This window comes from Sinohyriopsis cumingii, chromosome 11 (genome assembly GCF_028554795.1).
Source record: "Sinohyriopsis cumingii isolate HCF-2022 chromosome 11, ASM2855479v2, whole genome shotgun sequence".
Classification (NCBI taxonomy): Eukaryota; Metazoa; Mollusca; class Bivalvia; order Unionida; family Unionidae; genus Sinohyriopsis; species Sinohyriopsis cumingii.
This window is the reverse complement of record NC_142971.1, coordinates 11,772,120-11,793,738: the sequence shown is the minus strand read 5'-3', so window position 1 is coordinate 11,793,738 and position 21,619 is coordinate 11,772,120. Positions and strand designations below refer to the sequence as shown.

General features: G+C 35.2%; 1 protein-coding gene across 4 annotated transcripts in view; it reads left to right on the top strand.

The window, feature by feature from the left end:
• The window catches only part of LOC149787612 (uncharacterized), a 177,594-nt gene that overhangs the window by 16,436 nt on the left and 139,539 nt on the right, over positions 1-21,619 (top strand). For 2 of the 4 annotated variants that reach the window (XM_089973781.1, XM_089973779.1), the window contains exon 2: positions 10,334-10,544. In XM_089973781.1, the coding sequence (XP_089829907.1) occupies positions 10,428-10,544 (117 nt within the window). In that variant the 5' untranslated portion in view covers positions 10,334-10,427. Of the gene's footprint in view, positions 1-10,333; positions 10,545-12,959; positions 13,346-21,619 lie in introns of those variants that run through there. The other 2 variants (XM_089973782.1, XM_089973780.1) reach the window with 2 other exon arrangements.

Here is a 21,619-nt window from a genome sequence, read left to right as displayed (position 1 = left end):
TTAGTTGCAACAAGGTCACTTGGTCATGCAGTTGGTCTAGAAAAAATTCATTATGCACTTGATGTTGGCAGTTGGTCTCGAAAAATGTCATTAGCTTTTGATTGTAGCAGTTATTCTGAAAGTGAAATGATTACATTGTGTTTTGTTAACATTAACAAATATCACAGGATTAGTTACACATACTGCAAATCAGCTGCGTGCAATTTGTATATGCTCACAAATTTATTTTGAAGCGGATTATTTAAATTGGTTATTGGGGATTTATTTTGTCTGGTAAAAGCTCTTGAATGTAAAACTATATTCCCTTGTAAAGCATTTTTGTATGTATTTTTTTTCAATGAAATCATTCATGATGCAGAATAGTATCCCACAGGACTACCTGACTTCAATTTATAGTACTTCAGATTCCACAGGGCTACTGACTTCAATTTATAGTAGCTCAGATCAGCATTTTGGTAGCCCTGGGCTAAGGGCATATGGGTCAGTAGGTGGTGGCACCTTTGAGATCCACCCGTTCTGCTCTGAAAAGCTTACATTTTTTAAAAGAGTTGGACTCACTTGAGGGAAAGAAAATGGTAAAATATACTTGTGTGGTGTAGGGCAAGATGGCCACTTGTCAGGGATATTCTTTCTGGAGCGGGGAGTTTGGGGTTATGTGTTATATGTATATGTATCATGTGCGATGATACATATTCTTGTCTGTGATTCACTGCATTCCTTTGTTTTGCAGGGGTGATGTCATTAGTATGTACATTTCAGGGATATATAAAGGAGTTTTGAAGAAAAAAACAATGTATTACTTGAAGTGGGTCAGGAATTTGTTTCTTTAACTTTCCATGATTAAGTGAAGTACATATAGGTTGCTATTTACCCAAAAGTGACTTGTCAGTGAGAGAAGTCAAAATAAGACCACAGTGACACTGTCTGAACTTGATTGACTCCAGAAGTCCAGGCCCTTTCCTTTACAAGTCATTATTTTGATTTTAATATATGTTGTAGTTGCCATTATAGAAGTTACCTTTTTTCAGACTTATGCACAGCTTTCTGTCTGGCTACTATATGGTATATAAGCTGTGGACTTTAGTTGAAATCAAGTTGTAAATTTTTCTAAAAGTGGATGGGCACACCAGTGTTTATCTTAGTCTATATTTTGATAAGTCTGTTATATAATGCTTTGTGTTTCTCATGAACTATTGGTAATTATTTCTGAAACCAGTTACAAGAATATCTTTGAAGCAATGTCACCTTCATATCTACCTGTTTCAGTATTTTATTTATGTTGGGGCTTCTAAAAGCAGAAAAATCAGGAGGAATGTAAAATGGTAATCATATTCAGTAATCAGTTGTGTTCTTTAAAACGCTTTGGATTTGTTGACTGGTTTACCTTTCCATGCAAATTTTGACACATTCAATCATTCTGTCACTTAGTTAATAAAAAATCAGATAATCTCAAGGAAATCCTCCATCACACATGTGTCAATTAAATTACAAGTCTATTTCAGTTTTAGCTATTTTTTTTCTTCTTAAAAATGTTTGCTGATATTAACATTAATCTAATTCATTTAGTTTTCATAATTAACCATTTGGTCTTGTAATAAAAAGTTTTGCACATTGAAATAATGGAGGGACAGGTGCATATCAGTTGGTATTAGTACAAGAGTTGATGTAAGAAAATCATTAATGTAAAAAAAAAAACAATAAATGTAAGAAAAGGTAGACATATAGGAGACATGAAAAATCTCTGAATTTACACATGAAAGAGAATGAATAATAATAAATAATAATAATAATAATAATAATGAGGACATTGTATAGCACCTAATCTTTAGAAGCTCTAAGTGCTTTACAACATTAGACAACACCTGTAAGATAAAAAAACATAATAATATTATTACAAAAACAAATACCATAAAATTAGAAAAACATTAAAAAATAAAAAACATGCCGAGAATATTTCAGGTAGGAAACATTATTAGGTCTTTAAGTTTGTTCTTAATAAATAAAATAAAGGATCACAACATTTCATAAACTGGACATGTTTATGGAAACTACCAAAGGGAATACAAGTCACAAATTATGACTAAACGATGTTACTATTGAAGTGTTTCTTTAAATACTTTTTATTAGGCTAAACAATAAAATACTTATCTTCATAGCTGATAAATCACTAATCTCCCAAATTAGAGGTCAAAAAGACTATAAAACAAGTCTTTATTTTGTCTACTAAATCGGGTTAATATTTTATCTTTCAATGTTATTTTGTATACATTTATATGAGCAGTGACAGACTTAACAGAGTATAAAACAATGTTGATTGGAAGCATCACATTGGGCAAACTCCATTTTGTTTGCTTTGTCTGGACGTAATACAGTGCACGCCAGGTCCTATGGGTAAATTAACTAAATTTCCATTTAAAGAAATGGTGAATGCGTAAAGTGCCTTATTAGAGGAGTCCTTGAAGTTATTTCACTTGAACACTACTAACTTACTGCTTGCATATATACAATAATCGCCCAGCTCCACTTTGTGTACTATAATGTAATAATATATACAATTGTGTACACCTCATGCAGCAGTTAGGGAGATGTATTTATTTTCCTGTCAGTCAGGTACTGGTACTACCTGAATATTATTCAAGAGGAAATGATAAGGTCACAATTGCTGTATACACCAGAGCTACCAGGCATGGTTTATGTATTGAGTTTCTTTGTCATTGAATTTAGGAGCAATGTCGGGTTTGTATTTTAAATAGCAGTGTTACTCATCTTTATCCACTTTGTTTGGGTGAAGGATGACATTATAAGATTTTGTATGATAGATCTGTTTTACCATATCTTTTGGTGTTCTGAGTTACAAGGGAAACAAGGGAATATAATGATGGTGCTAGTGATTCATGCAGTTTTGATTTCTGATGGTTGGAGAATAATCCCACCAAGACCTATTGGATGTAGACATACCATCTGTGTATTTGCTTATAAGTTGATTCATACTGCAAACAACAAAGATCCTGATCAGCTGTAGCATAATGCACCTGCAGATCAGGGTCCATGTTGTTTGTTCTACTGATTGCTGCTAACATACTTAAGAACAGCATCAAGGATAAACTTGAAATAATGGAGATAACGAATGAAGGCTCTATCTAAAAACTAGAAGTCACAAAGGTACCAAAGTTAAAGGTGAAGGCCATAAGTTGTTGCAGCTAAGTGCTAATACAGTATTCAAGTCAGTTGCATACATTATGAACTTGAGAATAAAATGTGATAAATTTTCTTATACAGTACTTGAAGAGAGCAAGAATGACACCATTGTTATCAATATAAAAGGACATGAGAAAGATCTTCCATAGTATTTTGGACCCATTTTTCAGTCCTTCACACTATTTCAATACTTCTACAGAAATGTGTTTGGGGTCCCCCATGTGGCAGAGTGGTCTAAAGCTCGTTCCGGATCACTGCCATCTCACCTCTTTCTGTCTGGGTTTGAGTCTCAGGCTCAGCTAACATGGGTATGTGAGAAAGCCTGCCAGTAGCTTCTCATGGTTTGGGGTGGTTCTTCCTGGGGTTTGCCTGGGGGTTCTTCCTCTGCCAGTTATACTGGCTGCCATGTTTAGCCTATCTTGTGCTGAAAAATGGCATTAAACCCTACAACAATAACAAAAACAGAAATGTGCTGCAAAACAAATATACTTTCTTTAAAATGACCTCTTTCATCAGCACCAATCAGAAAAAAAATGCCTTGAAGACATTGATAAGGGTAACATAATAAGATCCATATTTTTTAGATCTAATGAAGGCATTTAAATTTATGACATAGGATATTTGGGCTTGAATAAACAGTAACACAGAAAGAGTGAAAACAAGCTTTTTAAAATTTAACAAATAATTTATTTTACTCGAAAATTCTGTAAAAATGAAAAAGAGAAGAACTTAGGGTTTCAAGAATCAAATCCAAAAATAACCTAAGAATAATCCATGAATTAAATTGCAAAAGGCCTAGTAATAAATGTTCTAATAATTTCAAGTTCGAATCCTGATGGAAAATCCAAGATGGATGACGGCGTATGCTGTAGTCAGTACTGTGCTTATCTACAGTTCCTTGTAGAAATACAGATAATGGCACTCGGGTGTTGGAAATCCAAATTACATATGTAAGCAATATGTTTTTCAAAAATTTCTGTGTGAGCACTCCTCAAAATATTTCCAGAGAATACAGAATTAATCCTTTTGAAAACCAAATGATCTGAAGATAATTAACTCAAAATCTGGCTACAACAGATTAACTTGACATCAATGTGAAAAACACAAAACTGAGATCTCTCTCTGTAAAACAAAGGATATATTGTATCATAAGATGCAATTTCAAAATTCCCCCAAGTTGCAAAATCAGAGGGGGGTCACGTGATCATGTTTATATCACGTACACAGAATATGACCTTGATTAGACCAATGATTTTATTTCCAGAATAAAAATTAAAAAGTGTTTACTTCTTAACCCACTAGTCCCATGATGACCTTGACAACAACCAATCATTTTAAAATTTAATTTTACTAATTTTGAATCAAGGTCAGCTTCCAGGCCAACACTTGGTGTTTATGAAAAGAATGATTCAGGTCAGCCATTTTCTGAAAAAATATCATCTCCAGTGAATAAATTTACATTACAATAGCATGTAAGAAAAATAAAAATTTAAAACTGACAAACAAACAATTAAATTTATATATATATATATATATATATATATATATATATATATATATATATATATATATATATATTAAATCAGATATACGTAACAGATACTTTTTGGAAAGCTTGTTTAGTACAAATTCAGTGCAAAAACTTTTTCATGGATAGACTTTACTTAGTGACAGAACTCAGCAAGTGCGAGTTGGTCTAATAAAGTCTTGGTCTAATAAAATATGGTGTTCCTCAGGGTTATATCCTTGGACCATTTTTGTATCTGTTATACATTAATGACATGGCATTGAGTTAAGAGATTACTGAAAATAATATGTATGCAGATGATGCAGCATTCCACATATGGTGTCAAAACAGCAACATAATCCAAGAACAGTTAGAGCATGATCTTAATCATATCAGTAAATGATGTTAATACAATGGAATTTATATAAATATGAGGACCACTGCAATGCTAGTACATGTAGAAACATAAAATATCCCTGCAAAGCCCCATTTGATTGACTGTATATGATGAAAAATGTAGAGCCATAAGCTCCATGGAGTATATGGTGATGATAAACTAACGTGAAATCATTGCATAGATCATGTCTGTTAAATTATAGCTTACAAACACTCTGCAAAGACTGAAGAAAGATCTACCATGCAAAGAAAGAATTTATCTTGTTACCTAAAGTACTACTGCACAGTATAGGGATCATGCACACAAACAGATATTAATGATATAGTACAACTTTCAAAAGCATGTACAGGTAAACCACCAATTTTCCAGCACCCTTGTTTCCAAAGCCTTGCCAGATTAACAGTTTTGCCAGATCAACCTAGGTCATGCATCGCCAATACATGTACAGTGCATTTTCGTCTGCATTATACACCTGCTCAGGACTGAGGTGCTCATCAACTACAAGCTTCTGAAATTTGTCCAGATGCTTGGCAGTCCTTCATGGTCTGCAGGCCATTTTTCTCTACACACTTTATGCACGGAAATACTATGACACTTCTTGAACCTACACTTCTTGAACCTTTGAAGCCATCCTTCACTATGGTCACACAGATGTTCTACTTTAGGTCCATTATGAAACAACTGAGCCTGGTCCATTACAGTCCTGCCCTACAAATCCACTCTCTCACTCCGACGTTGTTGAAACCAGTCTGTCATCACTCGGTCATGCTTAGTACTCTTACTATCTTTCATAGTTTTTCTAATGTTCATTCGCTTCTTGGAATCACTGACTAAATAGAATTTCAATATTTTGTCCCACTGCTTCTTTATTTTGTAAACACTTCATGAACCAATATCATATGTGTGACACAGCTTTCGCACAGAAACACCACACAGTTTTTTCAACAGTTCTACTTTATCTTGTATCGATATTGACTGATCTTTATGTTTGACACCACCACTGACACTTGCATCATTCTTAGAAGCCATAGGCAGGGTTAAATGCAAGTAAAATTAGCTAAGAATTGCACAAATACAAGTATCACCTCCAACAACTGCAGTGTAAACAATCCCAAGTGGCGGTGTCAGGAATTTCAAGTGCCCTCTCGTAATTTTGTCAAGATTAAAAGAGGTGCCAGGCTATCTGTTCCAGAAAATCGTTGGTTTACTTGTATGTAGAAAATTGTACAAGAGGTTTATCTGGTGACACCCCCTGCTCACACGTAAAGTTTCAAACTGGATCCCTTTTGACAGAAGAATCTCATAATGTAGATGTACTTTGCTGTATAAAGTCTTCAGTAATTTAACACCTCTTGTACCTAAATGATATGCTTATCTCTGTGTACTTTTTTAAGATCAGCATCACACATTTGCTTAAAACTACGGAGACCAAGAACTAATGCGTTGAAAAAGTCATTTACATGTAGAATATCTTTTGAATGGAATTATCTACCACTTCAGTTAAAGCAAGCTACAAGTTCAGATTAGGATCTTCAATTACCTGTGCATATATCTCACACCAAATACAGTGGTGCCAGGGTCTGGGGATTTACCCCAGAAACTTTGCCTCTAGCATAATAATCATATGGAGTTGAAGTCTTAAATTACATAAATTAGGTGTAGAGCCTGTCTTGTGCTGAAAAATGGCATTAAACCCTATAGCAACAACAACAACAACATAAATTAGGACAGTTCTTAGCAGCTACTGCTCAATATCAGGATTAGTTTTGGTTCCCAAAGATTCAGTGTCAATTGAGCAATTATGGCATAATTTCAGTACATTCACATTGTTGGCTTAATTGCTAAACCTTTTTGGTGACAAAATGTTTTATTTTGTATTCATGTCAGCTTCTTAGAAAGGATAATTGGGTAAAACTGTAACAACAAATTAGCAAAAGTGATGGACAATATTTATTGACATTGCAGTATTTGTCATGTGGATTGAAAGAATATACTGTACCCCCCAAAATTCTATCTGCATTTACTGAAAATAATGCATACTGGTACAAGTTTTATCTCCTGCCAAAAATGTTTAAGTAATTGATTTGTTAATCACTTTCACCCATCCATTTGGTAACATTAAACTCATTAGATGACCAAATCAGCAATCCTAAATATCATTTTAAGCTGTTTGGTTACAGTAGGTCTATGGTCCAAGTAAATGTAAACAAATGCATGTGTAGTTCTCAAGAAAATGTTTTGCATGGACATATATATTTGGGTCAAAAGTACTAAACATAAGAAGTTTTGTTTTGGATAGTACTATGTATATTTCATTGTGTGGGATATGTTAAGCAAACAATTTACAAGTGACTGTGAAAATGAAAAAAGATTTTAAAAAATCATAGCATTTCTTGCATTAAGTTTATTTAATGGTAGAATGAAACCCACTAAAACTTCTTTTGTTTGTTTAAAAGCAGAATCTCTCTTAATACAATTAATACAGTTACTGTCTTTACACTTTGCATACTTTGTGAAGCACCTACAGGGCTGAGCAAATTTTTTTTTTAACCACTAGTCTAGGACAAGTGGTTTCAGAAAATTCACTAGTCCCACCTTTCTCTTCACTAGTCCCACCTTACTCGTCACTAGTCCCACCTTATTTTTCACTGGTCCCAAAATCGTAATCACTTGCCGAGATTTGACGAGACGTGTGTACTTAATTCATAGAAAAAAGAAAAAAAACAAACGATATACAACATAATTATTTCTTAAAAGAATTTAATTTTTCAAAAACATTGGTTGTTATATATTTGGCTTCTTCAGGTTCATGTAGATATGTTTTAGCTGATGGATTTGAAAATATGTCCATGTATATGTCTGCCACCTGCACCAGCACTAAGCCAGCAGTTGATAGCTGTGTCTGGGTTAAAGTCCTCAAGCTCTGGTCCATTTGCAGAAATGTTCATTAGCATTTGTAAACTCTTTTGGTTTAAGGAATTCCTTAAAGAAGTCTTGATTAAGTTCATTGAACTAAATCCTCGTTCATCCTCAGAAATAGCTACTGCACACTCGGTATCTGTCTTATGTTTTATCCCTCCATTTTCAAACAAATTTACCTTCGCCGAATCGCCGTTATTACCTTACTTGCGAAAATAATTTAGCAAACTCAATTTATCCACAGAGTAACTATCAGCTTGCTTGACAACTACTTCTAAAGTGATCATAACATCAATTTTCTCTTTTAAATACGAACTGAAACAGGTCATTAATTAGCGTAATTGTTTCGCTTCAAACACAATATCGCACATGGAAGAATCATTACTGTCATTTAATCAGTTCATAAAGGAAACCAACACTGATGTCGGTAAAGTACCTTTCATTAATTTAATTACACTGACTCGCTGGATTAAAATCATAGTGAGCCGTTCATTGTGATCTAGATTGAGTAAACTCATTGCAACAAAACCGCTTACAACACTGCTAATCGATCATACTGGCTTTCTTTTGTTTGATGTGTTTTGATTTGCCGATAATTTGGTCGCTTAGCCCAATATGCAGTCAGGTGGTAAAAGGATGTAAATGTATACACGAAGAGGGGTAGAATCAAGTATTCAGTATGCCCAGAGGGCATGATTGGCCAAATAAAGGCAGATATAGTGATTAAAGCACAAAAATAATGACTAGCCTGACTTTTTTAAAAAGCACTTGTCCCGGACTAGCGACTTGGAAAATTTTACTTGTCCGACTTCAAAAATGACTAGTCCGGGACATCGGGCTATGGAATTTGCTCAGCCCTGACCTAATTGGTCTCATGACTCTTTCATCTCTTTCAATACACTTGGCTGCATTTTAGTGGGTGAGTCTTTGAATATTAAACAGCATTGTGTACAATTTACAGTAAAAAAAATCATTAAGCATTGTGTACTGTAGCTTAGACGAGAGGTAAGTTCCATCTGATATAGTGGATGTCCACTATTACATAGTTATATTGCTGCAAGTTTCTAATTGGGGCATTAAACTTGATCAGCCCACTCTGAGCCACAATGTTGACAACCATGTTTGGTCTTTGACAGAAAAGGATTAAGGTTCATAGTGGAAATATGGAGTTTCCTTGCTCCATGATGTGTGTACTGTACTTTGACCAAAGTTTGTTGAATGCTTGCACTAAGGTTATAAAAAGACAATGATTTGGGCATCGAAAGGTCAAAGGTCATGCCATTGTAGCTTGGAAGAAAAATGTGTTTTACAGATTAACTTTTGTAGTAAACTTAGTTTCGTAACAAAACTTGCATTTAAACAATACAAGAATATAAAGAAATTGGGCTCACATGGTAATTTTGATGCTAAATTGGAGAATATTGGTTTCTGCACAGTAAATTTAGGTCAAAACCACATACCTTGACCTGAGAGAGGTCAGTCATTTAGTGAACCATGGCTTACTAGTGCCTACATGCAGGAGTATAAAACACCAACAGAGTATAATGTACTATTCAGAGTTATCTTTCTTACAGTAAGCATGACTTGATCAACTATTGCATGGCTGCACTTGATAGGAATTTATGATCTGGGGTACCTAGTATTTATTGTGTGGGTGTTGCATTTACATGTACAAAATGTATGTCATTAAGGTACCTAGTATTTATTGTGTAGGTGCAGGATTTACTTGTACACTATCTATGACCTTAGGGCATAGTTTTATTTATATAACTTACAATAAGCTTATGAACACGTGTATAATGACGTGTTCCTTCTGGAGTCTTTACAGTTTTACTGTCTTTTTTATTCACTCCATTATTGATAAAGATTGATCATCTAGAGAGAGTCTGACTGGACTCATGTAATTCATTTATATTTTGTGACAATTGGAATATTTCTGCAAATATCCTTTATTAGATCTTGAATTTGTGATCCAAGTTTGGGTGGTCATTGTTTGTATAGGAGACATTATCATGGGATCAGTAGAAAGAGATATGAAGTTGCATTTAAAACTTGAGTTTATGCAAAGAAAAATCTTGTGGAGAAATTAGCAGGTGCTTTAAAAGTGTGGTTTATTCCATGTAAAGTTAGTGTACATGTAGACCTTGATACACCATGAAGCATACTCTGAGACATGGTATACTTTTAAAAAGTGATCCCAGATATAACAGCAAATTTAAAATTAAAGATCACATGGTTCACACTTTTTCATATTTGTCCATATTGGTTACTAGTTTAATTTCCTGTTCTAATATGGATGCTTTTCATTGCAGAAGGACCCACTAGAGCTTAACTCCCCACCCCTACTTTAGACGTGTGAAACTCTGGACTGGATGGTGTATAGGTATTTATAAAAGGATGTAAAGCATGCCTGCTGGACAGTATGATGACAACGATCAGAATCAGCAACTGTATCACCACAGAGACATATATTATCATGACAGAAGTGCAACAGCAAAAATTCTGAAGTCTGTTAAGGATCAGGTATTTGGGATTTTGTTTTTCATGGAAAGAAGTATAACTGTTCTCAAAAAAGGCATGACGTTTCACTTTAGTTAGATAAAGTAACATATATACTTGCATATAATACGAGTCCAACTGCAAACTGTACAGACTCAGATCTACCATCACATGATGCACTGGCATATGTGGGTCTTTGCGGTTTGTTGGAAATAATCAGTAAAACAAATGACACTGATCTGCAGGTGTATTATGCTATGGGAGATCAGGATCTTTGTTGATTGCAGTTTGATTCAGCTTATTAGCAAGTATATATGGTACATGTTGTATATTTCAGCACATAGTAACCAGTCATGTGGTCAAATGTTAGGTCTCCCTCTGGTTACAAGCCATCTGTCCCTCATCCACATAATGATACTTTATTATATACTTAAAGTGTGAAATATAGAAACTTGTCAAAAATAATTTTCTTATTTATTTCGTTCCTATATTTTCACATGAGAAAAATAATCCTTATATTTTCAGATGGGGAAAAATAAAAGATTTACCATCATACCATGTGATGCTTGATCATTTATGCCCACAGAGCTTATACCTGTAGCAAGAAGAATAAGCACTTTGCGAGCTGTAGCAAATAAATAGGAGCTACATTACATTTCAGACATGAAAATTAATTATTGCTGAATAAACTTGCTTCGACACCATTTGCATATCCATGAAGTTATTGCCTCTTTCTTGACAACATTGATAAGCCTGCTGTGATACATTACTGAATTTGACTTGCTTTGTGGTTATACATGTTCAAATAGTTTATAAAATGGTGAAAATACAGTTCACTGCAACAGATTGGGTCATGCCAAGCCAAGTGCTGTCTAAAGTTGCTAAGATTTGTATGATCAGTGCAGTGAATTTGAAGACTGAATTTAATCTTTTAAGCTTTGATTCTGAAGCAGCTACTTCAGTGGCCTAGTGGTTAGAGCATCCACCTCGGATGCGGGAGGTTTTGGCTTCGAAACCCTGGCCGAGTCATACCAAAGACATAAGAATGGAACTAGCAGCTGGCTCGCTTAGCACTTGGCATTAGGAGGTTAGTTTTAGGACTGGTCGGCCTGGTGTCAGTTGTTGTTGTTGTAGGGTTTAACGCCATTTTTCAGCACACGATAGGCTATACATTGCGGCCAGTATTAATGGTGGAGGAAGAACCTGGGAAAACCCCGGAAAGAACCATTGACCCATGAGAAGCTGCCTGGTGTCAGGATAATGTGACTAGGTGGGACATCATGCTGCATGTCTGCAGTGTGATGCCCCAGTGCTGGACATCACTATCAACTGCCACACTGCTGACATCGTAGCGATATGACTGTAAAATTGTTGAAGCTATGTTAAAAATCCAAAAACACACAAACTCACTCGATTCTGAAAGCAAGTTTTTTGTATAATAAAAAGATATTTTTTTGGCTTAATACCAAATATATTTAATCTTGTAACAAAATGATCCATTTTAACTTGTTGCTTTGCCAGTATCACATTTGATTGGGTACCACATGATGACATACATTCAATATTAAAGTAGAAGAAAATATCCTCCCATTATACTTGTTTTTAACATTATTCCAATTTCAGCAGTATACCATCTTAATTTTGTAATATGTAGTGGGGTTTTAGGATGACAACTTGACTTGATTATTTTCACTTTGGGTGGAAACATGTGACATCATGGCAAGTATAGGACTTTGTATACTATTGTTACAAATTATGAGACTTATTGGAACAGCATGGGTCTTTTATAGCAACATCCTATCCCCCACATCCTTCCCCCTACCCCCAAAATTTAATAACACCATTTACTATACTGAGAACTACTTTTGTTCAGCATTGGTTGCACAAGGAGACAGTGACAGTGGGAAAACCATGAACCATTTCCATTGTGTCTTTTAGTGCATTCCACCAAATATCTTGACTCTAAGATTTTTGTATATTCCTATGGTTAATTTTTTTTCTCCAAAGTCTGACTGAAAAGGATGTTACAGTTGATGAGACATAATACATTGTGATTTTTTTAAATTTATTTTTGTCTCCATGTATTTGATGAATATAAAAGGGATGTTAAATTGTTCAATGGTGATGCAAATTGCCAAATGAATCAATATTGATAAACAAGACACATGAAAAATCATGTACACAATTTTTGTGTGCATTTAAAAAAAATGAAAATACCTGTTTTGAAATTCTTTGATTTTATATATATATATATATATATATATATATATATATGCCTGTTTTACTGGCTATTTTGAAGTAAATATTGGAATGCAGTATAATTTACACTCCCATTTCCTGTGTGTATTGAATACTAAGCTGTAGGAGTCACGTTTGTGTTACCTGGTTTAATTACCTGGGTGAATCACTCCATGCATACAGTCAGGAATTGGCTTTCACTTTTAGCCTGAGACTGGCAATGTCAAGGAATCCCATAGCTTATTCTAGCTTGTATTATGCTGGGTTCACTTGGGACAATCTACATTGTTAGTTGTGAGAAGTGGATATCAGGATTCGAGGATGTGGACATATTCTCATGGAAATGTCGGATTCTTTACAGGTTTTGTGCATGGATAAAATGGAAGTCATAATGGTGTACTGTTTTATGTGTTCATGAGGTTATGATTTGCTTATAGAATTTTTAAATAATGGATTAGTTCCAGAGTTTCTGTGGATTACTATTTCATTTAAGTCAGAAATTTAAGGTTGTGTTAGCAGGCACATAGAAGGATAATAATTGTGGCTGCGTGTACATGTGAATCCTTTCTTGTGATATGTACTTTAAGGTAAGCTGTAAAACAAAGCATGTTTTGAATTTTTTTTTTATTATAGGAAAACATAGCAGAGTTGTGATACTGAGAGAGTGTTAAATTTGTATATTGAGACAAATGCAGTTGTGGGGCCCTGAGTGACCGAATGGTCTAAAGCGCTCACTGTTCCAGATCAGTGCCAGCTCACCTCTGTTTGCGTGGATTCAAGTCCAAGGCTTGGCTAGCATGGGTACGTGGGAAAGCCTGCCAGTAGCTTCTTGTGGGTCGGTGGGTTTTCCAGGGTTCTTCCTCCACCAGTTATACTGGCAGCCATGTATAGCCTATTTTGTGCTGAAAAATGGCGTTAAACCCTAGAACAACAACAACAAATGCAGTTGCCTTGAAACTGAGTGTGCAGCTCCTTTATCCATGAAGGGACCAGCTTCCTTGGTCAGTCATCATAAGATAAAATAATGACAATCCGAAAATTATCTTAATATACATTGACTGTCAGTGAAGTGTAGTTTGTACAGAGCAAATGAAGTATAGCTTATACAGAGTACATGAAGTATAGCTTATACAGAGTACATGAAGTATAGCTTATACAAGATACATGTAAGTTCATACAGAGTACATAAAGTATAGTTCATACAGAGTACATGATACATAGTATTAAATCCTTCTAAATTTTAACATTTTAACATGGCTAACAAGACATGGGTCTGTTGCAGTACTAATTACCGTATTTTCCGGCGTATAAGTCTATACTTTTTGACTTGAAAGTTCGGTCTTCGTCTTATACTCCGAATCGACTTATATATGGATTGTGTCATTGAAATTGCATCGACTTATATATGGATTACAGCATCCGGTATGCTATTGACATTGCTCTATAATTGGCATAATCGAAAACAGGTCACATAGAAGTACAAATTCATGTTAAATTACTATGTCAATAAATTGTCATAAACTAATATGACTGCGTTTATGTTTGTAAGTTTTGTCATTATTTATTTTGCATTCTTCATGTTTTTTCTTATTTCTCAAACATAAAATAAAAGAAAACAATTTACCGTACCGGTAAAATCTTCACCGGGCCGCATAGCACACTTACGGTCTTTACTCTATAGTGTACTGTACTAATTCAAAGCATATTGTTTGTTCCTAAAAAAAAAGATATGAAATAACTGGTCCATTAATATTTGATTTTCCAGTATAATGTTGGACACACGTGAGCAATTACCGGCATAGCTTTTTAATTGATCCTACAAAGGGATGTAATCCATGTTAACTCGAGCATTCTATGATTATTTATAAAATAATGTAGATCATGCATTCTACTGAATCCTCCAAATCATATGTTTCTAATTGTATTTGACAAAGTTTCTCAAATAAATTCGGTTTAAACTACACTAAAATCAGATATATAGATGGACTACCAGTACTCATAGATCATCAGTGATCCATGATTTTTAGTTAAGCAATTCAGTTTAAAGCAAATTGTAATGTCAACACTTCACCTATATTCATTCTTAACCAGCTGACGATTCGGTGTCTCTCTTTGATTATACCGGTTGTTGATAAATTGGTCTTTGGTTTCCAACAACAATCAAAGCCAGTTGCCGCAGTTGTTTAGACCTTGATATTGGCTTTAGCTACCGATACTAGTTACCATATTGCCGGTACCCCATTGTTCTTTATCATTAATCCACATCAATTACGCTACCCGTTTTTAATATCAATGGGATTAAGTACAACAGGAAATGATGCCCACTCCCTTCTCTAGATGTAAATAATGAATTTAGCCATGGGCATTGTTTTATTGCTATAGTACGGGCACATTTTAATGAGTTCGGTATATTTTGATCAATCTTTTCAAAGCATTCACAGCCACGTGGCTCTTGTTGCAATGGATATCATAATTAAAACAAATATGGTTTAAACTAAACTAAAATCAGATATATTGTGAGCGCGCGCGTGCTTGTGTGTGTGCACACGAGAGAGAGAGAGTGAGAGATGAAAAAAATTGTCCGTGTACAAGATCGTTCTTTTATTCAGGGCGGTTTTTGTTTGTAGCTTTTGCAAAGAGAAAAAAGACGGTATTTTGAGTTACCTGACGATTGTGATAATCCTCATGTATTACGAGCCTACTATATTCCATTATCAATAAACACCTCTAAATCAACAATTCATTCCTGTTTTAATTACGATGTACATTGTCACAACAACCACATGGCTATGCAGTGTTATTTACATGGTAATTAAACATGCTTAGCGCTTTGGCTATAATTGAAACCAGATTGAGGGCAAGAATCGACAGAATAGGTCAAATCAGCGAGGCTGCCAGTAGGGAAATGAGGCTTATTTTAGGGAAATGAAAATCTGTCAACATTTTATTGAAGTCATTGTCCATACAAAATTTGTTATAAGGACAAGAGATCATACCCATTACTTTGTATTCGAACTCGCCGATAAAGATAATAGTGGGGTATAGCATTGAATAGATTAGTAATAAAATGTTAATTATATCCAAGTCCAAACAGAACAAACACTTAAAAAATAGTATATGTATGTGTATATATATATATATATATATATGAATCGATTTAACGGAGTCCGTGACTTTCAAACTTACGATAGAAAATGACAAGTTTGTATAAGTTACGTTCGTAACTACAGGTAATAAAATGAACTACAACATGGATGTGCTTTCAATTATAAGACAAGCATGGACTGTTTATTCAGCTGTGTCAATTGATAACAAAATAAAGCAGTTCAGAAGTAAAATCACAAGCATGTTAGCATTGGTAATGCAATTTCACGATTGCCGGTAATATGGAATATCATACAACGATACCATCAATATTCATGCAACCAGAAGTTACTACCGGTAGTATAAAATACAAAGCCAAGTTATTGACCTGGTCTCATCTTATACTTCGAATCGACTTATATATGGACGAAGGATGGAAAATTTACAAAATTGGTCAATTCGACTTGTACTTCGCATCGACTTATACGCCGGAAAATACGGTATAACTGACTTTCACTGCTTCATGATAAAGTAATACCTTCTTCTTGTGATCCAGCTTGAAAATTGAATGAAACATATGACTTTAGTAGATGTAAATACACGTAATGTCAGTCATTGCACTCTAAACATTATTGTTGATTTTTTTTATAGAGTATCCCCATATTATGTTGAACATAATCATTGTATGTTTTAATATATTCCATTTTTATGACAGTGTTGACTGAATCTTGTATATATTTGGGTAAAGTGCACACATGTACATCAATAGAAACAATTGCACCAACCAGAAAAGGTAATTACTGTATTTCAAAATTATTAAAGAGTGTAATGTTAATGACTGAATAGCAGACACAACAAACTTCATGTACAATTAACGACTGTCATGTTTACCAATTTTAAAAAATATTTAAACAACCATTGGAAACACAAAACTATTCTGTTTAAAAGCGTTTAATCCACTTACGTGTACATAGCAGAACTGATATATTGTTGCCAGAAGGGAGTTGTTTTCATTAGGGATATTTATTGGACAAGGAAATCCTTCTCAATTAAGTCGGAATATAAATATTTTCCACAATAATTCAGATTACTGGCAAGCATTCTCACATACCCACATTGGCTGAGCCCAAGACTTGTGGTGAGATTGCAGAAATTGGTAAAGGTGAGTGCTCTGGACCAGTTGGCCGCCTGGCACGCTGCACTTGTACATGTATACCAAAAGTTACAAAAAGGTGCATTTAATAACTGCATTGTTAAAAAGGTTAAGTCCACCATAATATTACCTGATGGACAGACTGTAGAAATATGAAGATTCAGTCACCTAGAATTTATATGGGAATAGTTACATATGTTTTCTTAATTTTCTCGTTCACTATTCAGAAGATGATTAGCATTAATATCTATCCAAAATACGTGAGCAAAACTTTTCCACCCACTTGTATTGTCAGTTGCTTGGCTCATGCCAAGTAGTGGATTCATCTCATAAGTTACTCTTGGTATAGTTGCATAGCAGACAAACATTTGGAAATTGTTCCCTTTCCTGTCTGTTTGTACAAGGGGTTTAATTTGGAACAAAAGTTTTGAACCATTTGCCTAGAAATATACTGCATGGTCAGAGACCAGGTGTTTTTCAATACATTGCTGTCACTTAACTTTGAACATTGCACTAGTGACTTGAACATGGTAATTGACCTTTGTATAATCAGGTTCTTTCAGTGTTAGGGAACCACTGTAAAACACAGGTTATATTTAGCTTTCTGTTTGCTGCTGACACAACAGTTGTAAAAGATTTTCAAACTGGAGATTTTTCTTGCCATGCTTACATTCAGCCAAACTTTTATGGGGCTCACAGGAAACATCTCATTTACAGGTGCAAGTGTGAAAGCCTTACTGCGTCAGAAGGTTTTCATGTCTTTTCCAAGGTTCAAATTCACTGATGTAGAATTACAAGTATTGGATAGCTTATGATGAATTGATTGACTGAAACCAAACTGGAGTATGACAGCATGTTTCTTTCTGATATGGTTTGAAAACAAAACAACCTTTAAAATGCAAAATCTGCTCGGGTGATCTAGTCAGACAAGTCCCTGACCAGTTCTGTTATCTTTGTAGCTTACACTGGTCAACAGTGAAATCATTACTGACTTGAAAAGGCCCTAATCTGTAGTATTTTGGTGTGCCGAACACGAATATAACCGTGAAAAATTTGTATTGGCTCTCGTTTTGAAGATATTCATATACCTCATTTTCTATGTTTCACTGTGTAAATTTCTCCAGTAGGACTGCAGCAACATCCGGAATAATGATGTAACATTGCATAATACCATCATGCTCACATCATCCACAGTTGATTGCATCATTTTCTGATGCAATGCAATACTAATGCCATGCGGCTGCTGAAGTAAGTTGACGTCAGCAGTGTACTATACATGTGTAGGCCTATTATACTAATGCCAGGCGGCTGCTGAAGCTGACGTAAGCAGTGTACTATATAAAGCCCAATCAGATAGGTTCAGCATTTAAAATATTTTAGACGTTGTGCGAGACAGTTCAAGCTACTGTTACATAAAACTTATTATTTTATCCATTTACGTACAATAAAGAACAGTAATGCCTCGAAAGTGTGTTAATACCGCGGACAATTTTTGCTATATTTGTGGGGAAGTGACATTTGCCAACCAGAAGAAAAGTATCAATTCTCAAGTGAAGAAGGCATATCATCTTTACTTCGGATGCAAGGTTGGTGACCAAGACAAGCCTTGGGCTCTGCATATATGCTGTGCTACATGTACAACACAGCTTTCACAGTGGTTGAATTGCAAAAGGTCATCAATGCCGTTTGCAGTCCCAATGGTGTGGAGAGAGCCAAGCAACCACCTAAATGACTGTTACTTCTGCTTGGTTCCTCCTCTTTCCGGCGGAATAACGAAGCGAAAGAAGTCGAGAATAGTCTACCCAAACATTCCGTCTGCATTGAGACCAGTTCCACATGGTGAGGGACTTCCTATTCCAGAACCTCCAGCAGAATATTCTCTTGATTCATCTGATGAAGACAAAGGTGAGTCGACCTGTTCTTCTCCTGGTCCATCAGCATGCAGTGATCCAGATTTTCGCTGTGGTGCATCATCAACCCCACACAGAATAACACAGGAAGAACTAAATGACCTGATTCGTGATTTGGACTTATCAAAGAACAAGGCAGAATTGCTAGGATCAAGACTCCAACAATGGAATCTTCTAGAAGAAGATGTCACAATTACTGCATATCGAAAGCGCCACCAGCAATTGGAGCCTTTCTTCAGAAAGGAAAGTAATCTGATATTCTGTTCCGATATTGAGGGCCTCATGAATGCTTTAAAAATCACTCATGACCCACAAGAATGGAGACTATTTGTGGACTCTTCGAAACTGAGTCTCAAGGCTGTGCTTTTGCACAATGGAAACATTCTTCCATCTATTCCAGTAGCGTATGCTGTCCACATGAAAGAGACATACGATAACTTAAGGCAGCTACTGAATTCCATTGAGTATAACAAGTACAGCTGGCACCTCTGTGGTGATTTGAAGGTAGTTGCCCTTTTAATGGGACTGCAGCAAGGATATACAAAATACATGTGTTTCTTATGCGAGTGGGATAGCCGAGCAAGGGAAATGCACTACATGAGGAAGGAATGGACTCACAGGCAGAATGTAGCCATTGGAGAGAAGAATATCCAACACCCAGCTCAGGTTGAGGCTCAGAAAATCTTGCTACCACCCCTTCACATCAAACTAGGTTTGATGAAGAACTTCGTGAAAGCCATTGACCGGACTTTGCCAGCATTCCGATACCTGCATGAAAAATTCCCTCGACTCAGCGAGGCAAAGATTAAAGAGGGAGTTTTTGTGGGTCCTCAGATTCGAGAGCTTTTCAAAGATGACCGGTTCAACAACTTGCTGGAAGGTGACGCGAAACAAGCATGGAATGCTTTTCGCCTAGTTTCTACAAACTTCCTCGGAAATGTTAGGGCAGAAAACTATAAGGAACTAGTAGAAGACATGTTGATGAAGTATAAGAAACTTGGCTGCAATATGTCTCTAAAGATTCACTTCCTTCATTCCCATTTGGATTTCTTTCCTAGCAACTGTGGTATTGTTAGTGATGAACACGGCGAACGTTTTCATCAAGATATCGCAACAATGGAACAAAGATACCAGGGAAAATGGTCCACTACAATGCTGGCTGACTACTGCTGGACACTCCTCAGAGATGCTCCCGAACAGCTGTACAAGAGACAGGCGAAGAAATCTAAGATGTAGTCAATGACTTGATTTTTTATAGGTAGGCTATTACAGTTGACCTTTTACTATTGGAATGCATTTCGTTATGTAAACATTAATTTCTTGCAGATTACAAAAAAACTAGAGCCAATTTTGCAATTTGACTGTCATATTCGTGTTCAGCACATAAAAATTGATAAGAATTGACTAATTTTATTTCAGTAACATGACTTTTGTAAAAATTTGTTGTCCAGTGTTATCAGAGGGAAATAGTCTGTTGAAAAATTTTTCGGCTACATGGAATCACTGTATCTTGTATGTGAGAAGTTTATATACCATTTGCCACCAGAACCACTGGCGCAGCTGCTTTTTCACTCATGTGACAGTTTTTTATATTGTCATGACCTATTGTTGCAGCCGATATTGGTTATACTATTTCATGTTTTAGACTTCATATTCAGTAGTCAGAAATGATAACCAGTCTCATTATATGCAGACATGTCTTTGCTGAAGGTGTTTTGCGAATATGCTGATATTTAAAGAAATTTTTGCAAATTAGAATGATTCAGAGTGATACAGTCCAATGGGAATTGTCTTGTGATGTTTTCCTCAGTTAGCCATCAAATTAATTAAATGCAACATGGTTTTAGTATGGTCATGTGAGAACTTTGTCAGTCAAAATTTGTATCTGAATTAAAGTTGGTTTAAAAAATTCTCACACTGTGGATACATAAGCAGTGATTCTTTTTGCATTCCATCATATTCTTTACCTAAAGAATATTCAGATTGCTACTAATAACAACTTGTTTTGTAAGCAGAACATCACAGTATACTTACCAGCAAAGGAGTAAGATCCAGTGTAAATTTAATTTATTGTAATAGTTGCAAACATTTTACTTACATACATTACACCTGACTATCTTTCAACAGCAGGTCATTTTATAAACATAGTTTTGCTGACATTCAGATGGTGGATAGTTTTAATTGAATATGGGAAAAATGCAGATAAAGAATGATTTCAAATGAAGACTTTTTTGTAGGTCATGCAGTTTATTTTTGCATTGTATATTATAAATTGCAGAGTGAAAAATGAAAGAAAAAAGAAAATCATTTGTTTTAAAAGAAAAGAAGGTGTGTGACACTCATCTTTAATACTATCGTAGGATCATGATCAGTGTGTACTGTATGTATAACGACATAAACATTGGATTGATGTACCTTGTGTTTGCATGATTAGTTAATGGTGCATGGTATTCAAATCATTTCTGCATTGTGTGATTGTGTACAGTATATGCATACTTCTATGTTCCCAATCCCAGAAATCATTTTCTTTGCAATGAATCATGTAAAAGATCCACTGTCTATTATTTCTGGATATAACTATGACAAAGAAAGAACCTATAAATCTAACTATTTGATCCAAGTCTGCCCAGTAAATGACCTAAAGCTGTTGTATGTTATAATGTATGGGAATTACCTGTAATTCATCAATCTGACAAGGAGTTAAATCCTTTTGG